Below are 21,557 nucleotides of genomic sequence, written 5' to 3'. Positions count from 1 at the left end.
TTGACCTAGCATCTCCACTTCCAGGCAGTTGGACCATTACCGATGGAAACAGGGATGACCTTGATGTAAACTGACCCTGGCCATCCCAGTTTATCTGTGTGTGACTGGGCAATGCCATCAGTGGCATTGGAAAACTTTCTCTGGTCAGATATGTTCTTCCCTACTCCTTTCCCACCGGGCAAACAACTCCTCCTCCTCCCTTCACAGACTGCTCTGGGACTGTCTGCCCGAGAGAATTATATCTGAGACCTCCACTCATAACCAGATGGGGCTGAATCTCCTCACTATGGGCAGTACCTGGTGGCTGATACACTGTGGGGAGTATTAGGGAGGGAGGAGGACCCTGAAGCCATTTCTCCTGAGGAATTAGGCACCTGGCAACAGCAAAAATGGGCCCCTGGGCTTCTGTGTCCCAAAAGGAGAGGGTCTTAGGCTGCAGGAATGGGATCTTTTTATTATTATTATTTTTTTATTTTTTTTATTCAATTTTATTGAGATATATTCACATACCATGCAGTCATACCAAGTATACATTCAGTTGTTCACAGTAGCATTATATAGTTGTGCATTCATCACCAAAATTATTTTTTGAACATTTTTATTACCACACACAAAAATAAGAAGAATAAAAATTAAAGTGAAAAAGAACAATTAAAGTAAAAAAGAACAGTGGGTGTCTTTTTTTTTTTTTTTTGCTCCCATTTTTCTACACATCCATCCATACACTGGACAAAGTGGAGTGTGGTCCTTATGGCTTTCTCAATCACATTGTCACTCCTCATAAGCTACATTTTTGTACAATCATCTTCAAGATTCAAGGGTTCTGGGTTGTAGTTTGAGAGTTTCAGGAATTTACTGCCTGCTAAGGAATGGGATCTTAATGAGGGATTTCTAAGCATCAGGTTTCTGGCCCCATTGCCTAGGTTTTGTGCTTGGCATTTTGAATGTGGTGTGATGGATGCTGTGATATGCCACCCAGACCTCCCCTTTATGAATGAAGGATTTATTCCACCAGCTGCTGCGAGGGCTGCCAAAAGACAGCCTCAGCTGCCAGCCCTTTTTGGGGACTGCCTCTGCTAAAGAAAATTGACCTAAGGTCCCACCTACTTCCAGGTGTAGCCCACATTCACTGACTGATAACTGTGTGGGTATAAAGGCCTAGCTGCCTGCCCCATCTTGGGAAAACTCTGACCATCCCAATAGCACTCCCCTGGGGCCAGCTGGAACCTTTTTTCAAACTGCATGGAGGCTCAACTTCCTCCTCCGCCTAATCCTTATTCCTCTCCCTAATAAAGGCCCTGCATGTTAATATCCTATCCCAGAGTCTGCTTCCCACAACACCTAACCTATGACAGTTGGTTCCACGGATGATTGATTGGAAAAAAAAAAAGGAGATGGTAAAATGGGATTCTGGAGCTGGATTACTTATCACCCAACTAATAGTGAGGTTCTCAACAGCGGTGGTAGGTAAAGCACAGATAGCCCCTGACACCAGGTAACAATGCAATTGGTAAAACTTTCACTTGTATTGGAAGAGAATGCATTAGCTGGTATAATGCGTCAGGTATTCAAGAAATTTGGGTGAATTAGTGACTACATGGACAATGGTAAGGGATAGCTGTTGCTAAGCTTGATTGATTCTCAGAAAAAGATAACAAAAACTTAATTGGCAATTAAAAATTGAGTATGAAAGTTGTAAGGCCTTCTTGGTGCATATAAATAACTCCTATCTCTTTAAGTGGAAGAGAAGAAAAAAACTGAGAACCAGGCCAAGGAATTATTTGTCTAAGTAGTAAAGCTCCAAATAATGTTAAACTTCCAACCAAGGCAGTTCTCCTATGCCAAAGTCAGAGCCCTGGGTGGGAAAAAATGAGATTTTGACTCATGGGATGGGAACATTGGAGTTGCTGCTTATGAAATTCTTGAGTTCCCAGAGTCTCTTGATCCTCTGAGCCTGCAGAAGTAGCTCCCTCCTCTCTTAAGAGCTAGTGCTTACTTTAAAAAGAAAAGGCGGAGGTTTCTCTCCTACAAGAAGTGTTCTCCCATCCTCCGAGGATCAACTCCCTCCTTACCTCTTAGGCCCTAGACCAATAACTAGTGTTAAGTCCCTACATATTCTGGCCAAATACATGCTGGACCTGCTAAGGAAGCAGAGTAAATGCAGGACTTAGCCAGCCAGCACCAGCACGAGTTGGGAGAATAGACACAGGACTGAATTCTGGACCAAGAGGGTTGAATAGAAATTTGGATAAAAGAATTTCTTGATATGGGAACACTCTCCCAGGATATAGGATGTAAAATCTTGTCAAAGACATTGTTAGAATGGCTCCTAGAAGCACGGAAAAATGATGGCCCACACCAAGTCAGAATTGCAAGAATTGCTGTGGCAAAACTGTGGAGGAAGAGGAAATAACAGGAGTGGATACACTGTACAAGGACAGAAAACCCACCAGCAGATGGATACCAAACAATAAGGAATGTACTGAAAAGAGAGGCACTAGCATGTCATTACATAATTGGGCTCACTAGTAGTGATGGGGTGATAGAGTGCTGAACTAATAAAGGCCCTGAGAGCATAACTCTCAGAATTCAGGTGGGCTCAATTATCGTAGTGAGTAGTGAGATTAGCATGGCAGCTAAAAAGGCCTCTTCACAGAGAGTTGGTTAATAGGCAATAATGTACCTTGGGGCAAAATAGATGGGCAGCCAACAAAGGTACTGCTCATTCTGTACAATCAAAAGAAATCAATCAAGGATAGATGAGTCCAGTCACCCCAATTAAAAAAAATCCCTTTCCCAATTTCTAGATCTGAACCTGTTTTCAGACTCAGAACCCACAAACTGAAAAAGCGTATAGGGAAGTATTCCACACCATAGCAATGGTACATGATAATGGTCTCCCAGCTCTTCTCCAAGGGGTCCCAGGATCTTATATTTGGGTAACTGTACATACTGGGGATGGAGAATACCCAAACATTTTGAGGACTATTGAACACAGGATTTGAATTGACATTGTTACCTAGAGACCTGAAGTGGCACAATGACCCTCTTGTTAGAGTGAGGGGCGTATGTGAGCCAGGTAGTAAACAGATTTCTGGCCTGAGTCCTGCCTATAGCAGGCCCCTTGGGTCCACAGACCCACCCAGTGGCATAATTGGATAAACAGACTTGATAACTGGCATAACCCCTACATTGGGTCTTTAGTCTATGTGGTAAGAGCTATCATAAGGAAAGTCAACTGGAAGCTTCCAAAACTTCTCCCCATCCCTGTTACAATTGTAAATCAAAAATCATATCACATGTCAGATGTGCTGGCAGAAGCATTAAAGACCTGAAGAATGCAAGGGTGGTGTTCCCCTTATCTCCATTTAATTCACCAGCAAAAACCGGGTAGATCCTGGAGGATGACACTGGGCTACTACTAAATCAAGCAGTAGCCCCATTTGCAGCCACCATGTTTGCCACATGTGGTATCTTTGTACATGAGATTAACATGACCTCAATATGTGGCCGTTGATCTGGTGGATGCATTTTGTTCCACCCCATCAGAAACAGTTAAACAATAAAGCAATAAAAGTTTACAAAGCAATGTTAACTCTCCTGATCTGTGTCATAATATAGTCCCAAGAGATCTGGGTCATCTGGATATCCTGCAGAACATCACACTGGTCTACTCTATTGATAATGTTATGCCAACCAGACAAGATAATCAGAAAAAACTAGCACATTGGCAACCATGATGAGACAGACACATGCACTCCAGAAGATAAAATTATGATAATTCAGGGCTTGCTATATCAATACATTAAAGCTTTTAGGGATTCAGTGGTCAGGAGCATTCAAAGAAATCTCCTTCAAAGTACAGGACAAATTACCACATATGTACCTCCCACCATGAAGAAGGAAGTACGATGTATGGTAGGGCCTCTTTGGATTACGAATGCAGCCTATTCTACACCTGGCCATATTACTCTACCCATATACATGGCAGTAACAAAAAAGCCTGCCAGCTTTGAGTGGGGTCCAGGGCAGGAGATGGCTCTGCAAGCAGGTTCTGGCTGCCACATAAATAGCCCTGCCATGTGGGTCATATGACTTGTTAGACCCGTTAATTTAATGGTATCAGTAGTGGGAAAACGTACTATGTCCCTAAGGCTATCTGCATTGGAAAATTGCATATCTTTTGAAAAACATCTCCTGGCATGCTTCTGAACCCTGGTAGAACTGGAGGGCTTGAATGAGTGATGATATTCCTAGAACTACCCATGATGAGTTAGTTTCTGTCAGACCTACTAAACCATAGGTCAGGTAAGTCCAGCAACAATACACCATAAAATGGAAGTGGTATATTTGGGATCAAGCATGAGTGAGTTTGGAGAGCAAAGTATGCTGCATAAGCATGTAACCCAGACCTCATATCATCCACCTATGTGGCGCTAGCACCTCTTCCCCAGCTCACAGCTATGAGTGCTGGTTGATCTCTTACGACCAGGTCATGAAGAAAGCAAATAAAAAATGGTCAAATCAGAGATGGTCAGCAATGACAGGCCAATTCAGAGGTGACTTTGAGAGACAGCAGTGAGGAAAAATACAATGGGCAGCGCTTCGGGTGACATATCTAGTCACTGATTTTGTGTAGAGAGGTGATCTTGAGTTAGAATATATGTGGACTCATGGGCAGTGGCAAATGGCTTAGCCGGCAGGTCAGGGACCTGGAAGGAGAAAGATTGGAAGATCAGGGTCAAAGAAGTCTGAGATAGAGGCACGTGATGGACAAATGGTACTGAGCATGAGGTATGAAGATATTTTTATTGTGTGTTAATGTCCACTAGGAAGCATAGCACAATGGAAGAGGTGCAAAAAATTGGGTAGATGCAATGACTTTTCCAGTTAATGTTATTCAGCTTCTGTTATTGCACCCCAGTGTTGGCTCAATGAGTGCATGAATGGAGTAGCCATGGCTGCAGGGAGGCAAGCTGTGGATAAACGTGACAGCAATGGGCTCTTACTACAGTCAATCTAGGTATTGCCACTGTCACATGTTTAGCCTGCCAGTAACAAAGAACATCCATAATTACCACATACAACACTATGCCTTGAGGAGACCAACAGGCCACTTGGTTGCAAATTGACTACACTGGACCTTTTCTTAAACCCTGGAAACACCAATGATTCATTTTGATGAGAATCATTACATATTTCAGGTATAGGCTTCCCCTTCCTGTCTGCAGGGCCTCAGCCAACACCACTATTCAAGGGCTTACAGTTTTTGATCCACAACATGGAGCATCATGTAACATGTCAGATCAAGGGATCTACTTTATGGCAAAGAAAGTGGAGGAGTAGGCCCATGACCTACTGGTCATTTCACATACCACCCAGGAGCTGCCATCCTGATAGTGTTGGGCAAGAGCCTGTTGAAGGCATAGTTGAAGGGCCAGCTTAGAGATGATACTTCGTAAGGATTTACAAGGAGCCACCCTCTATGACACAATTCTCACTATAAATCAAAAACCTTTATATGTAATTGTGTCCCAATAAGTACAACACAAGTGTCTGGAAACCAAGAGGTGAAGCAGGAGTGTACCCTTTTACTATCATCTCCGAGACCCACTAAGGAAATTTGTGCTTCCCATACCTTCAACTATGGGCTCTGTGGGTTCAGAGGTCCTGTCTATCAAAAAATGAAAAACAGAGGTCCCACCAGGGGCCAAAGCAAGAGTCCCACCGCAGCTAAGACTGCAGCCAGGGCACTTTAACCTCCTTGTGTCCAAGTACCAGTAGAAAAGGAGAGTCACCTTCTTGGCAGGGGTTCTTGAGCCTGATCATTGGGAGGAAGTACGATCCATTTGGATGCCTCTTTGGTATTCCCATCCCCGATTTTGACAGTAGGTGGACAATTGCACCAAAAACCCAGCTTAGGAGGGAATCAGACCAGGAATTGGATCCTCAGGGGTGGGGCACTGGGTCCTGCTGCCAGCTGAGCCACCAGGATGAGCACAGGTGCTACCTGAGGGTGAAAATAAATCTGGAATAGAAAATGGAGGAGGAAATGAGGAGAATCAGTTGTGGCCCCAAGATCAGCTGTAACAGCAGAGGTAGTTTGTCTCTTTAACCTTCCTCGTCTATGTTTCCCCCAGGAAGATGAGCCCACCAGAATCATTGGTTTGCTGGAGCTGGTTCACCCTGGCTCATGAGACTACATTGCTAAATTTTCAGCAGTCGTACCAAACTGTTGCTAAGCCATTACATACTTGAAATGGGAGTATTTACACCATGACAATTTGCAAAAGCTCCAAGTTAGGGTTGGTTTGTTTGCTTGCTTGTTTTGGAGAGCTAAAAATTTAACAGCACAGCACTGGAATGTGGAGGAGCCGCTCCCAGAACCTTTATGAAGAAGTGAATCTAAGCAGTTCCAGAGTGGTCTGTGGTGGATGCTATGATATGCTACCCAGAACATTCTTCAGGAATCAAGGGCTTATCCTCCCAGCTTAGAAGTGCTATTGGAAGACAGCTCTCAGCAATCAGCCGTCTTTGGGGATTTGATTGGCTGAAGAAAATTGCTTCACCTTTTTCCAGGGGCAGCCTGCATCCAATTGCTTATCAACATGAAGATATAAAGGTCTGTCCCCCTCGCCCCAACTTAGAAATCTGAAGGTTCATCTAGGCTCCAGAACTTTCCTTTGGGTCAGCTTAGTATTTTGTTGTGACTGCATCACAGTCTAGACTCTCCCTCTCTTCAATCCTGCTTCCTTCCTTTTCCTTCCCCAGGCACTCCTGCATGCTAATTCCTGCCTCAGTGCCTGCTTCCCAGGGAACCCAACCTGAGGCAGGCAGCCTGGTCAATGTTTTCAGAATACAGGTCCCCTCAAAATAGGAGAACCTCACCCACTATAGATTCAGAGCTGAGTGTCCCAGTCAACCTCAGTCTCCTCACCTATGAAAGGGGCTCCATCCTCACTGGCCTGGAGTCTCTCCCCTGGGCCAGGACATTTTAGTCCCTGAGTCCCTGGGTCCTGGAGGTCATAGAAGATGAGGAAAGAAGCTGGGCAACTGGAGTTAAGCAGCCTCTGACAACCGTAGCGCACTAGATACAGCCTCTATCTGGCACCATCCACTGGCCCACAGCATCTGGATGCAGTGGTCCCTAAGAAGACCTTATCTAGGACAAGCAGGGCAGCCATGCTGTAAGCAGGTGGTCTTGGGAGGAATATGGAGAGTCTTTCTCCGTCCCACAAGGCTGGTCAGGGGAAAAGGGGACAGGGGACTGGATTGACTCTAGAGTCTGGCTCTAAGACGGTGAAGAACACAGCCTGATCCCTTCATGGGCTTGTGGGGTCGGGGGCGTCATGGCCCTGGAAAGAGGGATCTCAAGAGTCCCTTAAAGCCTCCAAGCTCAGAGCCAGTAGAGGGAAAACCTAATAGCCTCTGGGCATACACAGTCTGGGGTTGAGCTCAGATACAGAACTACCACCTTTTACCCTGAACCACAGCCTACACTTGGACCTGTCTGTCTCTGCCAGGATCCCTAAGTTTGTCTGTCTGACCTCTGTATCTGTCATTCTGTCACTGCCAGTGTCCCCAGCTGCTCTCTCAGCCTGTCCTTTGCAAGCTCTGGCTGAGTCTATCTGTCTCTCAGTGCCAGAGGCTCTGGTGGTATCTGCCAACCTATCTGCTACTGCCAGGAGCCCCCAGCTGTGTCTGTCTGTCTGCCTGTGACTGGACCTTAAGCCTGGCAGACTCTGGGGGAAGAAAATCCTTCCCACCAGGGGGTTCATGGTAACTAGGGGGACCTAGGCCCATGGCCCTGTCTGATATTTTTGTTTGGTCGTGGTGCCTGAGGCTGTGTCTCTCTGTCTCTGAGCACCTGTAGACACGGGAACCTTTGGTGTGACCGTGGCCAGGACATGGCCTGAGGCTCTTGTAGCTTCATTTGACCACTCTCTGGGTTCTGACCCTAGTTGGTATGCATTTTCAGAGGTGGGATCAGTGGGAGAGGGTGTCAGGGCTGATCTGATTCCCAGCCCTTCTGTGAATCTGGGGTGGGCAGAGAGCTTTTGTTTCAGCTGAGGACCTGGGAGGGACCCACAGAACTGCCCCGGAGAGATTCCGGAGGGAGAAGGGAACCTAATGGCTGTGGAGGTCAGTCTGGGACAGTTTCCTGGGGTGTTGGGAAAGAGGGAAGGCTATGAGTGATCATGTAGTTTCTGACTCCAAGCTGTGGCTCCAGTAGCCGCTGCTGTTTTCTGGGCCTCCTCTCTAGCACATGAAACCACTCCACCGCTATCCAGTCTGGTTGATGGACGGGCCTGGGCAGGAGCCAGGCCCTCTGCCATGAGAGCTTGGGACTGCCCCAGACTCTGGGCAGGAGGAAGTGTGACACATTGCCAGAGAGCTGGGCTTCCCTCCTTCCTGCTGCTTCCTCTGAAAAGATTCCCGAATCTGTTAAGTGGGAAATTGAGCAGGCAGCTGTGCTGGCCTTGGGTTCCCGGTCCCTCTGGCTCCTGGCTGGGCCCAAGGGTATTCTCCCAGCTTACCTCTCAGATGCTGTTGCTAAGGATAATGGTAATAACTTCCCTGCCCATGTACTGAGCATTTTGTTACAAGCTAGTGCTGATCTTTGTCCCAAAGTGCATTTTCTAAACTTTAGGAAATTCAGGCTGCCTTTCCATCCTGACTTCCATAAAACCTATGAGCATTTCTTTTAATCAGAAGTGAAAAGAGGCTCATTTTCATCAGACCCTGGAATGTAGGCTGCCACTGCTGGCATCTGTGCAGTGAGCACCCCCATCCCACTTCTGGGGTAAAACATAGAGCAATGAGGTCATCTTAGCAATTCAGAGCAGAGTCCTCCAGACTCTTAAGGAGCAGGTGGAGGGCATCTCATAGTCCAGGGATGGGCAGACAAGCCCCAGAGTAAGTGTGAAGGAAGAGGGTGTCCCAGCAGAGGGCCTCTGCACCCCCACACCCCCGGGAAAACACAGATATGGATGGTGTCTTGCCAGTATGCCGTGGGGTGCAGCCCTTGTCCAGTCTCTCGCCCTAGAGGCTCTGGGAGGCCCTGAGGAAAGTGTGCTGTGCTGCTGTCCTAGGCAGAGAGAATGCCTCTGGGGGGACAGATGTCAGCCACTTGGCTGGGGATCCAGGCAGAAGGGCAGGTGATGGTAGGGGAGCCCAGGGCTGGTGTGAGGGAGACAGGGTCGGGGGTTGGGGCAGCGAGCCGTGAGGCTGGGGAGATCTGTGGGGGCTGCAGTCTTAGGCCAGACCAAGGGTTTGGAGCTCACTTGGAGAGAGCAGGCAGGAATGTAAGCACATCTAGGGCAGGCAGAGTCAGCTGTTGTGTTCCCGGCAGGGCCCCAAGAGCCAGGCACAGTACCTGGCACTTTGTAGGCACTCAGGAGATTTTTGTCGAATGAATTAGTTGATGGATGAATGCGTCAGGCTGCCGGGGGAGAGAAGCAGGGACATTTGAGGGGCATGCAAGGCAGTCACCTGCATGGGAAAGGGTGGTGGGTGAGGCCAGGGCAAGGCCACAAGGATGAGGAGAAAGCGGCAGATTTGAAAGGGGCTGAGAAAGTGAGAGTGACATGGTAGGGGATTGACCAAGACCCCAGAAAAGCCCAGGACACTAGGCCAGGCTCCACCCTCGGCCTGTTCTCTCTGCCCAGGACAGCGGTACAGTGCACTTTCCTCAGGGTCTCCCAGAGCCTCCAGGGCCAGAGAATGGACAAGGGCTGCGCTCTAGAACATATTGGCAAGACACCATCCACATTCGTGTCTGACTGGGCCCTTCTTGAGCTCACTCCCCTCCGAAGAGGGTACTGGAAGTAGAGGCAGCCCCTCCATAGCCGAGGCAGCATGGGGGACTGGTGAGTGATACACTGGCTGAGTTCTCTGATGGACAGGCACACTTCACTTCAGCTGCCCAAGCCAGGCTCCCAAGGGCAGGCCTGACCTCAGCCCAGAACTTACTTGGATGTAAGTTTTATTTCCCAACAGTTGGCTTATCACGATGTGGAGTGTTGGGCAAGACTGAACAATGCAGAGAAGAATTACCAATAATGACGAGGATGTTTGGGAAACTGCCTCAGGTCACGTGAGGGGAGAAGAGAGAGCCAGTATCTGGTGGATAAGTAGTGTCTACAAAAGACAGGAAACAACAACGTTGTTTATGAAATGCCTTTCCTTGGGAAATGTTCAGCAGTACCTACTAAAGCTAAATTATGTATGTCCTATGACCCAAAAATTCCACATAATTCCTAGCATTTCCAACAGAAATGCATACTCATGCTTCCCAAATAAGAACAAAAATGCTCACAGCTGCTTTATTGCTTTATTAATATTAGTCCCAAGATACCTGTCGGCAATAAAATGGGTAAATAAGTTGTGAGATATCTCATACAATGGAATGTTACACAGCAACAAAGGAACAGACAACATCCACCTGCAACCACTGGAAAGAATTGCACAGACCTAATGTTGAAAGATTTCGGACATAAAAGAGTATATGATTTCTCTCAAAGTTCAGGAATGGTGTCGTGGTTATGCTTGACGGGGTGAGGGGTGGATACTGAGTAGGAGAGGAAGCACAGGAAGCCTTTTGGGGTGCTGGGAAATATTCTGTATTTTGCTCTAGATGCTGGTTGCATTAGTTAAAACGTAAAAATTCTCTGAAATGCACACTTAAGATTTGTGTGTTTTATTGTATAAAATACAATGAAAATAAAATAATCTTTAAAAGTTTTTTTTTTTTTTCCCCAACTCCAGGAGGACCACGGGGTCTTGAAGGAAATGCTGACTTCCCCTTGGGTGAGGGTTCAGGTGGCGTGTTTGAGGGCAGAGCCAGGGAAGTTTTTACTGATCTTCCCTTGAAGTTGAGAAAAAGAAAAAGGAGAAAAGTTTTCAATTAATCATCTCTCAGGTTGAAAGAGTGGGACTGGGCCAGAGATAATATCAGTGGTGGCTACATGAAACTGTTTTGCTGCTCTTATCTCAAACCACAGTGAAAAATAACTTGTGAAGCTGCATCTTTCCTGGCAGCCAGAGCTCAGGGTCTCTTTGCAGGAGGGAAATTGGTCAGCCGTTTCCAAGGCAAGGTCTGAGCCCAGCAGCCCTTCGGAGGGCCCTGAAAGGGGGCTTCTGCAGGGCCAGGTCTGAGGATTCTGTCTAGCTCACCTCCTGTGTGGTCCTGAGCCAGTCCCAGCCCTCTCTGCCCTCGTGCCTCCTCCGCCTCTGCTCTGGCTGCTCTGCAGGCCTGGATGCTGTGAGCTTTCTGGCCTCCCTTCTCCTCAGGGGAACATGACACTTGCAGCAGACAGGTTTTCCCCACTCTACCCTAGGCCTCAGGGCATCAGGGCTTTGTGTCTGTCTGGGCCTCCTTGTGTCAGTGCAAGCCCATCTGGGGCTGGGACCGCTTAGTCCCAATATCCCAATTTCACAGATGAGAAAACTGAGGCCCAGGAGAGACCTAAGTGCCAGATTTCTTATCTGCAAAGCTCCTGTAACAAGGGAGAGGGTCTAGGGCAGGTGCTGCTGGATCCAGAACCTGGGTGCTCAGAAGCCTGGGCAGCACAGTATCCGTGGGGTCCCTGCAGCCCTGCCCTCCACTTCCAGTCATGCAGACCTTGAGTTGCCAAGCACAGGCATGTGCAGGGCTTCCCACCTGGACTGGCAGCCAGGAGCCGGGGAGGCGGAGGGGCTGAGGAACATGGCACACTTGGTTTCCAGAGCCAGTCCTGCACAGCAAGGACTCTGTGGAACAGGCCAGATGTGCAGTCCCCACCTGTGAAATGGGAACAAGAATCCCATCTCCAAGCACAGGGCAGGATGCCTGCATGTTCCCTGCACACTCCAGCCCATGTTGAGAGCTGTACTCCCCACCAGGGAGAATCAGCCAGACCCCTTCTCCCATCTATGCTGGCTCAGAAAGAGGGTACCTTGACTCTCACCCAGGCAGTTGTGCTCTGCGTCTTCAGGGGAGCAGTCCCTGCTGTAGGCAAATCATGAGCAACCAACTTGGGCAGGTGGAATGCAAGACATCACCAAGAGCCCCATTTAGCCAGGGTCACAGAGGATGCAAGTTTCTCTAGCAGAGGGATAGCTTGATGACCACAAGTTGCCGAGTCCCAACCTTGACCTCAGCCTCTCTCCTCAGATCAAGACATGGTCACATTTACATCTCTCACAGACTAGAAAACAAAGGAGAGAGCTCACCTGCCATCCCACCTCCCAAGTTATCATCCCATTTCCCTTCCAGCCCGTGGCCCACACATGCCATCCCAGCATCGTTGCCATTCTGGACCTTACACGGGGACTTATGTCCATCATGCTCCTTTTGTGGACAAAGTTTTGTTCCTCCTAGGTGATCTCCTTGAGTGTGAATGCTGAGGCTAATGGCGTGGCCACCCTGTGGTCCGTGACAGTGACTGCCGTGTGGGTGGCCGTGGGCTGTTGTAGTTCCCAAGGCGCGGTGTAGGAGACGGGGCTGCCCTGCTTTTCCCTCAGCATTTCACAAACTCCTGCATCCAACTTCAATGCTAGTGCTGTTCTGTGGGGGGGGCAGAACCCTGGTGGGGGAGGAGGCATGGAGAGTGCCTGTAAAGAAGGGACCATCCCACTGTCCTGGGAAGTCTTGATGTGTGAATGAGTCTGTCTCTTCAAGCCACCCAGCCCTGCTCTCCCTCCAGGCGAAGACGGGCCCAGCAAAGCCCACACCATTTCCTCAGGGACAAGGCAGGCCTGTCCCAGACCCACCTACGGTATCTCCTAGGGAGGGATGTAAACAGTTTCTTAGGGAAAGGTGGAGGGGTGCCCCAGGCCATTCCCAGCCAATCTGGGGTCAGAGCCATGCCTCTTAGGCCCAAGTGTCCAGCCCAGATCCCAGCCTTCTGACCTATCAGCACCAACTTAGATCCCAGGGCAGTGGTGCCAATGGGCTGCCAGGGAGCCGTAGGCTTAGGCCTGCCCGGGCCTTGGGAACAGTACCCACGTAGCCCCTCACCAGCCCCACACCACCGTCCAGATTCAAGCCTACTTGGAAGGAAACTGAAGTGGCTGTCAGTGCAGGGCCTATTTATGGGTGTCTCTTTGGTGGCCTTGGCCAGGTCTTGTGGCTGTCAGGGGATGAGGGGCAATTACTCCATATGGTACAGCTGCCCTCCCCACCTTGCCAACTTTTCTATTTACTAAGAGAGATACAGAAGCTCAATTTCAACCTCTCTGACCTCAGTTTCCCCAATTATAGCATCAGGTTGAACCAGATGCTGTGAGGCCCTGCAGCTTAGCAAAGCTCTAAAACTGGTCTGCAGTCTGGCCTCTGGAGCTGGAGTCCACCCTGACTTTGTGGATTACATGGCTCAGAGAAACCGAGGTACCCGTCCACCTCACACAGGCCAGGCTCATGCACACTCTGCTGATCTGAACATGGCGGTGAGGTGACTAGATGTCTGCATCTACTGTTGGGTGCCTCAGGCTCTGTCACAGGGTCTGGGGCCTCATGCAAGCTAGGAGGAGGCTGGTGCAGGGAAGTGGTGGGTCTTCCTGGCAGCGTATCCCAACAGCCCCAGCTAGCCACGCAGTCCAAACACTCGAGGACCAGCCTGGGGACACCTGAACACCTGTGTGGAGCACCCAGGGGACAGGAGTCCACAGCCCCTGGCGAATGTACCACCCTTTTCCTCTGGGCTGAAACTACCCTTGGTGCCCTGTACCAGCCCCGACCCCTGAACCTGAACCAGAGGGCAACTCTCCGTGTTCTGACATAATGTGACTGCTTTGCTGTTACCCTTGCTGACCCCCAGGCTGATGAGGCCCTGTAACATACAGATGAGCAGGGAGTATCTGGAATCCTGGGGGGTGGGCAGGCCTGGTGCTGGCTGCAGGCAGAGCAGGAGCTTCATGGGCCGTCTGGCCTGGTCCAAGCTGTAGCTGTAGCCTGATAGCTAATTCTATTCCTGAACAAATAGATCTTTGTCCTGGTTTGGTGAAGTAGCTTGTGACTTGAGCGGTCTCATAGCATCTGTAGGAAGCTATTTGGATTGTGGGGTAATCTCAGTCACCTCAATAAACCATCCAAATGATTAGGGTTAGGGTTGCAGGTAGGGGGTCAGGGCTAGGTAGCCCAGTCAGGCTGCCCTCCCAGACCTGAGCGGCTGGTGGATTTGCCGCAGGCAGGCCCAGTGCCCTGGGGTGTGAGGGTGTTACTAGTTGGGGAGGAGGCTGTTACACCCAGGAGACTCTGGAGGGTGGCGTGAGGGGCTTTGCAGGCTGGGTTTACTTTGAAGTCAAATGGCTCTTTGCTGTTCCCGACAGGGGCCAGGGGTTTTGAGATGTCCCTGTGAGGACCCCTCCTGGCCCAGATCCAACACTGTGCCTAGGTCTCTGTGAGTGGCCTGAAAGCTCCATTTCCCTGAGCCAGTTGCCAGGCCTACCGTTTCTGTGGCACCACAGTGGGCCCTGGAGAGGGGAGAACAGAATCGATCTGACTCAGAGCTCCCCAAGGGGACAGCCTTGAGCCTCAAGTCTGGGGGGGACAGGTGCCCACCGAGGCTGGGGAAATGGGCTTGGGAAAGGACCTGATTCGGGTTCTGAAGAACACAAGGAGAAGTGGGCAGTAACGAGCTGCACAGACACTGATGGAGCCTCTGTTGTGTGCCCACTGGCACTGGAGGGACCGTGGGGAGGCCAACGAGGTGGAGCTTCCACTCACCCTGTCCTGGGCCACAGGCTCCATCTGAGAGACCCCTGGCCCTCCAGGCTGGGAGCCTAGGGTGGAGCCCGCAGCTGCCCCTCAACACCCCCCCTGGACGTCAGGACTCTCACTCACAGCATTTCCATATCCCAGCTTTATTGAAGCAGCAGGTGCTGATGTATCAGTTATAGAAGTTTCCTTGGGCACCACCATCCCCATTACTCAGCAAACAGCCACCCCACCCTGACAGTAAATTATTTTTGAGGCTCCTCCAATCCCATTTTCTGCAGGTCTAACCGTGTGCACCAGGCTCCCGGGAGAGGACGGGGTCCCACAGGCTGCCGCTAATGTTACAGGACTTCCATCCTTCTATGGATATGACAACACTCTGTAAGGCTTCCTTAAACCGTAAGAAATTACTTTTCTCAATAGTACAGTTCTTGGGTGATTCTGTTGGCTGAAAAAGAAACACGTTTAAGTCATCTTCTTAACAGAAAAAAATAAAAATAAAAGCAAACTCTTGTTCTCCTAGCAACAGGGCCTGTAAGCTTCCTACCCCCAGGAGGCAACTCAGGCCTTCTCCATCTGGCTTGGGGAAAGCACTGGGAACTGTGCAAGGATCATTCGGAGCCTAGGGGAGAGAACCAGCAGGGTGTAAGCAGGTCCCACAGCTGCCGAGGAGAGGGACGTGAGGAAAAGCAGGGTGAGATTCACAGGGGTGGGCAAAGGGAGAGACGAATCTTAGTCATTTCCCTGCCACCTGCCCTCCTACACCACTGTCCATCCCCCCGTCATGGGTTTCCAGAGGGGTTCCCAGAAGACGCCCCAATGGCAGGGGCAAACTGGAGCAAGCCTGGACCGATCGCCCCACTGGGGTCAGCACTGAGTGGCCTTCCCCTCTCCCCAGGCTGAGTCCACGGCCAGCCCTGCTCTCACCCGCTCCACATGATCCCTCTGCATGGGAGTTTGGCGGAGGGCATGGACAGAAACCTCCGGAAGGACCTCTGAGCCTCTGCCCTCCCACTCCTAGCTCCCCCATTCCATTTCCCCCCATCAATGAGTAAACTTATTTGGAATCAGAGGATCACAGAGAAGAGTCACCCATTTGACCCAAGAGTAGCACTGGGGGCCTTGCATGTGGCAAATGGGGTCCATAAGAAGTGCTTTGCCCTGCTGGTCCCCTGACCATGGTGGCAGAAAAATTATGTTTCAGGTTCCCTTAAGAGCAAACAACCTACTTTCAGCTTTGAACAGATCCTGGTGAGTTCTTCCATGTCCTTATAAATCTTGTTTATATGATAGTCCTTCTTATTAAGTTCAAACAGATTCTTCAGGGTGGAGATGAAGTTCTTGGTGAATTCCCCATAGCAGGGCTCCTGAAACAGGGTTGGGGACACTGGGTTGGTGATGGGACAAAGGGGGTTGTCAGCTGACCCCTGACCTCATCCATCCCTGGACGCCCTGGTTAGAAGGAGCCATCGTGGCCCCAAGCTCTGAGGACCTACCCTGATGCTTCCACAGGAGACCTGTGGATCCTACAGGGCCATGTATTGGAGGCAGTGGGTGTCTGAGCCTCTCTGGGCCCAGGGTTGCTTTGGGATGGTGGCCAGAAAACATGGACAGGGCTACCGGCCTCCCTCTTGGGCCCCGAAGGTCTGTTCCCCCAGCCCTGGGCCTGGCCATGGTTCATCCGTTGACTGAACTGGAGGTTCCCTCCTCAAACACCCAGGTTTCTTCTCGGATTTCTTATTCCAATGCCCCTTGTTCTTCTCTCTTCCCTGGGTGTGGCCTGCAATGGTCAGAAGGGAAAAAGGGCTCCTTACCTTACTGGTGTTCTGGGGCCTGCTGAAGGAACCCTGGAAATTGAAGAAGTTGGTCAGAAACACAAAGAGCCACTGAGCACAAAATAACTTTTCATGAAAACTCGGACTTACATGGTACATAACGTGGTCGGCCAAAAGTTCTTTCTGAATCTCGGCACAGATTGCTGTGTGATTTTCCTGGGGAGACACAGGGGCTATCTTCATTGGGGCGGAATGGCTCTCTGGCCCCCAGAGCACACAAGCCAGGAGCACATACAGGTGCATGGTGTCACTTGAAGGTGGCTCTGAGCCGGTCCAAGCCCTGGGCTTTGCAGCGCTGCTGTGGGGATGGATACCTTTATATGTGAATCTACGGAAATGCTCAATTTCTTATCAGTCATCGCTGGCTTACGAGGAAGGCAGAGAGGACCTTATCGCTGGGCAAGATGTACTCTTCGTGCATGTTTCTATAACCACAGCACACTTCATGAATTCTTGTCTTTACTGAAATTCAGACTTGGCCCAAGAAGGCTTATTTGTAATCCTGCCTGGAGCCCTGATTTCTCCGCCTGAGCGTGGTCGGGGAGGTGTTTGGCCAGGACTGCTCTGTCTGCAGGTGCTGACCGGGGTGGAGAGAGCAAGGGGATGGATGGCACACAATCCCGCTTCCCCAGGCCCTTCTGCCCCAGAGAAGACCTTCCACCTGCCACCTGGGGACACACCCGCTTCCTCACGGTCCCCGGAAGGGCCACAGGGGAACACATTCAGGAACAGGCCTGCAGCCTGGCTGACAAAGCTGGTGGTGGGGGCTGCTATTTTCTCAGCTTGAAGGCCGTGGATTTTAGGGGAAAGTGCTTGATTGGATTCGAAACATCATATAAAACTAAAACCCATTCAGAAAAATGCCACATTAGAGCCACGTACCAACAAATTACGAACTTACATTCTGACTTTTGAAGATTAAGATCACCAATTTTGGGGAAAGTTTGGTAAATATGCTGAGCTGTGACTCCTGTGGTTTGGTTTAGTTTTCTCTGAAGAGCCAGTCTATTTGCTGAGTTACCTTAGAAGGGGTTGAAGCCCATATGTGTGTGTGTGGTGGGTGGGAATGAGGGGAGGGGACGGGAGGCAGGACCCAGGGCCTTTGAGGGGCACAGGGGTTTTGCCAACCCCCAGCAAAGCCCCAGGCCTCTCCAGGAAGGATGATGCCCTTCTATGGGACAAGATTCCAGCTGGGATGGCAGCTGAGACTTCCAGAAAAACCTGGAAAGCCTTTCTCTGAGGTGAGAGCCTTGAGCACCCAGGGAAGCACGTCCAGGTGTACAGCATGCTCCACCCAGGCTGGACCCTGGCCTCCCCTCTGCTCCGATGGGGTTGCCCCTCAGACAGGACCTGGCCAAATTCAGACCCCTGCCCCTTCCCTACCTCCCATCTTCCTCCTCTCCCTGACCCCGTGCGTGGGCACGGAAACACCAGTGAGCATTTGCTCATTGTTAGAAATAAATCAGAAAACAGCTTAAATAAGAACAGACTTTTAATAATTTATTATGGTAAGACATCTCAAATAAATATGGAGCATAAGCTTAAATAAATAAATAAATATAAAAATACATAAATATATAAATAAATATGAATATGATCCCAGCCATATAAAAATACCCCCCACCCTTCCCAGGCCCTGGTCAGGGATGGCGTGGCCTGTCCCGTGGTCCTTCCAAGCGAAGAGTGTCGGCTGCTGGCTCTTGGCAGTTGGGAGGGCAGTGATCTGTGCGGGCCCTGGCTGGACCCGCCTGCCTCACTTCACCCAGCAGTCAACGGGGGGTGTCACGCAGAAAGCTGCCCAGGTCGTCTTTGAAATGTATGAAGGTGACAGTCTGGTTTGCACAGGAAGTTTCCTTTAAAAGAAAAAAACACAGGAAGCTTGAGCCCCAGGCATGGGTGGATTACCTGGGGGAAGTGCCAGCATATTTCTGTGCCTCTTAGAACTCAGGGGTCAGAAGGCCCATTCTGGGGCCCGCCCCCTGACCTGGGTCAGGTGACACTACCGCCACCCGTGGTTCCCCAAGGGGTGCCCAGCTCTGCCGGCGGCAGGTGGGGCGCGGGGGCGTGGCCAAGGCCAGGGCGGAGCAGCCAGGCTGGGGCCATCCCCGGGTTGCCCAGGAGGGGCAGGAGCGTTTGGGGTCGTGCCCGTTCAGGAAATCTCTCTTCCTGCTTCCACACAATCCAGGCTCCCCCACGTGGGGCCAGGGAAAGGTCCTGATGGGAGGTGGCGCTGGGCCCCGGCACTTCCTCTGGACCTTGGCCAGGCCGGTGTTTCCTGCGTTTACCTCGCCCCTGACCTTGTTGAAGATAATGTCAGCAAGGGCAAGAGTAGCAGCGGCTCACCACTAGGGGCCGCTGTGGGCCTCCCGGCGCCACGGCGTTAACCGCTACCCCCCTGTCTCCGGAGGGGCTAATCATAAAAAAATCTGTGACACGGAAAACCTCTGGAGGCTCTGAACAGCCACAGCCAGAGGGTCTCACCCCACCATCTCCACCCCTCTGGACTGAGACCCTCCCCTGGGCTCTTGCTTTTCGGCGGGCGCCACCGACGTGCGCACTCACCTGGGTGGGGGGGGCAGAGCTGCGCGTAGTAGTCCGCGATCATGTCAGGGGGCCCCTCCAGCCTGCTGAGGCTGCCCCGCAGGCCCTGCTTGCTCACAGCTTCAGGCGGGTCTGCAGGACTGGTCGGCTTCTGTGGGGAAAGGCTCGGCCCTCGGTGAGCAGTTGGCCACAGCCCTCGGGGGACCACAGGACCCCCCTCCCCTTCGGTCCCTCCCCCCCACACCCCGGGCAGTCGGACCAGCCTTAGGCAGCCCCCAGCATCCGAGGGGCCCTCCGGGCACAGCTTGCATTTCCTGACCAGAGTGGCCAGGTGGACAATAGAAGACATCCTCACCCCCCAAAAAGAAGGCATAGTAGGGCACAGAATGATTCCCAATTTGACTCACACTGGGTCCAGCCATTACACACTGCCTTATCCACTGCAGGCATGAGTCTGACCCCTCTTCCCCTCCCAGGCTTGGGCCACCTACACCCAGTACAGCCTCGTTCACTTGGCCTGGCATCTAAAGAGTGTCACTGCTCCCAGGAAAGGAGGCCACTTGCCCCCACCATTCAGGGAGTCAGAGGTGGGGCCGGGCATTGCCCAGACTTGCTGTGTGAGCAGGGGTTGTTCTGATACCCCCGTGCTCTGTCTCCATGGGGCAGAGTGAGTGCCCCAAGCTCACAACCCCTCTATCATAAAGTACCCCCCATTTACCCACCTGTCCCCTGGTGACCCCTAGTCCCTGGGATGCTAAGTCTGCCGGTGGCTGTTCAGCTGATAAAAGGAGCCCAGCTGATCACCACAGGGGCAAGGCTAGCAGCCTCCTTAGGGACCAGAACCCTGCCCCCCTCCTCCCGGCAGCCAGTCAACTAGAGAGAAAGTGGACACCTGGGAGGGTCCAGCTGAAATGGAGCCACCCCTGAGAACCAGGACCCCTGGGGAAGTGTGTCAGAGAGATGCATCTTACCTGGGAATTGAATATTTCAGAGACAACTTGTACTGTTTCATTCTGTAGAAAAGAAAACTGTCATGTTATCAAGCTGACGGATGGGGCGGGTCAGGGCCAGTGAGGCTGTCGGGGCGGAGGCCCTCGCCCTCCCTCACTCACCATCACAGCAGCAGAGTCTTCACTGTGGTTCAGAAGGCTCAGGGCCTCGTTGATGGCATCAATGTGCCTGCTGGCCCAGGTGACAGGGCTGTCTGTGGGTGCGGAGAGGCTGCAGACCACAGTGCCCAGGATAAGCAGGTTCTGCAGCCACATCCTCCGGAGGACTTTAGCCTTTCTCTCTGAGCACTGGGCTCACTGGCAAAAGAACTCTTATATACACAGTTAGAGGAAATGATTAATGGTGACCACAAAACGCCAGGGAGGCGGGGGAACTACCTGAACTGTGGAATCTCCTGGCCCTTATCAGCTACACATGGGAACCATGAGCCTTTCCCCTAGGTGGTCAGCCTCAGGGGTTTTCATTAATGAGCCTCTCAAGAACCAGCAGCCCACTGGCCGCTTCCTGGGGAGCTCTCCAGCCCCACCCCCGGGCAGTCGGACAAGCCCGAGGCTGCCCCAGCCCTCCGAAGGGCCTGCAAGCACAGCTTGGATTTCCTGACCCAGAGTGGCCAAGGTGGAACCTAGAAGACAGGCTAAGCCCAGGTTCCCCATCCTGCCTGTTACACCAGGAGGCCTCTAAGCAGGCCTTGCCAACCCTGGTGGTCCATTCGTTCCCACCCCAGCCTTCCCCCACTCCTCCTAGAGCCCCATCCTCTGGCCACAGTGAGGGACTTGAGTATGAGAGGGACTCTCACAGGCCTGTCCCACTGTCTAGCCAAATGGCACGAGCATGCGACGGCTCACCCCAGCTGCCACCAACGACCCAGAGTAGTCCACGAGGGGGCAGAGGGAATGGTGCATGTCCAAATAGCAAGATTGCAGAGCATTCCTTCGTGGTGAGATCCCAACTGACAGCAACAGCTCCGGCTTACACAGCTGTACTTAACCCCTAAGCTGCCGAGCAGGCTGCGGCCCTCAGCCAGGGTGGCTCAGGGACCTGAGTTTGGGTTCCAACTCTGGCACCCCCTTGCCGAGCGATTCTTTCCTCTGGGCTCTGTGAGCCTGAGACCCTCCCCTCACCTCTCCGTGCAGGGCAGGCAGGCACTGGCCCACGGCAGGCACCAGGAGCTTCAGGGGCCAGCTGAGTGAACACCAGGTAGAGGGGACACGGGCTTCTCAAGAGAAGGCTTCCAAGCTCAATATCCTACCTGGTACCATTCCCACCTCCAGCTCCAGAGGCCCCTCAGTGGAAGCAAAAACTGCTTCTTGTAAAGTCACAGGTTCTCCAGGGACTCACAAGTGTTTGATTTTCACAAGAGAGTTTGGAGAAGGCAGCACGAGTTTGTGTTTGCCCAAGAGATCCGGCTCAAGCTGCCCATGCCATGAGCTTCGGGTCCGCATGGGTGTGGGGACACCTGTGTACATATCTGA

General features: G+C 51.5%; 1 protein-coding gene and 1 long non-coding RNA gene across 2 annotated transcripts; both read right to left on the bottom strand.

Moving 5' to 3' along the window:
• Positions 1-16,024: 16,024 nt before the first annotated feature.
• On the bottom strand, positions 16,025-16,820 carry LOC119507993. The gene is made up of 3 exons (XR_005211379.1): positions 16,624-16,820; positions 16,513-16,545; positions 16,025-16,065 (listed from the first exon to the last, which is right to left on the bottom strand). It is a non-coding gene; the product is annotated as an uncharacterized LOC119507993 (long non-coding RNA).
• Positions 16,821-18,059: 1,239 nt separating this feature from the next.
• On the bottom strand, positions 18,060-21,357 carry CSF2 (colony stimulating factor 2). The gene is made up of 4 exons (XM_037801782.1): positions 20,187-21,357; positions 20,046-20,087; positions 19,088-19,225; positions 18,060-18,386 (listed from the first exon to the last, which is right to left on the bottom strand). Exons 1-4 carry the CDS (start codon positions 20,337-20,339, stop codon positions 18,303-18,305), a joined length of 417 nt encoding a protein of 138 aa, XP_037657710.1. The 5' UTR covers positions 20,340-21,357; the 3' UTR covers positions 18,060-18,302.
• Positions 21,358-21,557: the final 200 nt, after the last annotated feature.

Source organism: Choloepus didactylus, chromosome 13 (genome assembly GCF_015220235.1).
Source record: "Choloepus didactylus isolate mChoDid1 chromosome 13, mChoDid1.pri, whole genome shotgun sequence".
NCBI classification, from domain to species: domain Eukaryota; kingdom Metazoa; phylum Chordata; class Mammalia; order Pilosa; family Megalonychidae; genus Choloepus; species Choloepus didactylus.
Note: the sequence above shows the minus strand (reverse complement) of the source record. Positions and strands in the feature narration are given on the sequence as shown.

What these genes read in the sequence shown, in the direction of transcription:
- CSF2 (XM_037801782.1), bottom strand. Translation starts at nt 20,339, where the DNA reads ATGTGGCTGCAGAACCTGCTTATCCTGGGCACTGTGGTCTGCAGCCTC. An exon ending in AAGACTCTGCTGCTGTGATG is followed by an intron (nt 20,088 to 20,186) that starts GTGAGTGAGGGA and finishes TCTTTTCTACAG; the next exon opens with AATGAAACAGTACAAGTTGT. An exon ending in CTGAAATATTCAATTCCCAG is followed by an intron (nt 19,226 to 20,045) that starts GTAAGATGCATC and finishes CTTTCCCCACAG; the next exon opens with AAGCCGACCAGTCCTGCAGA.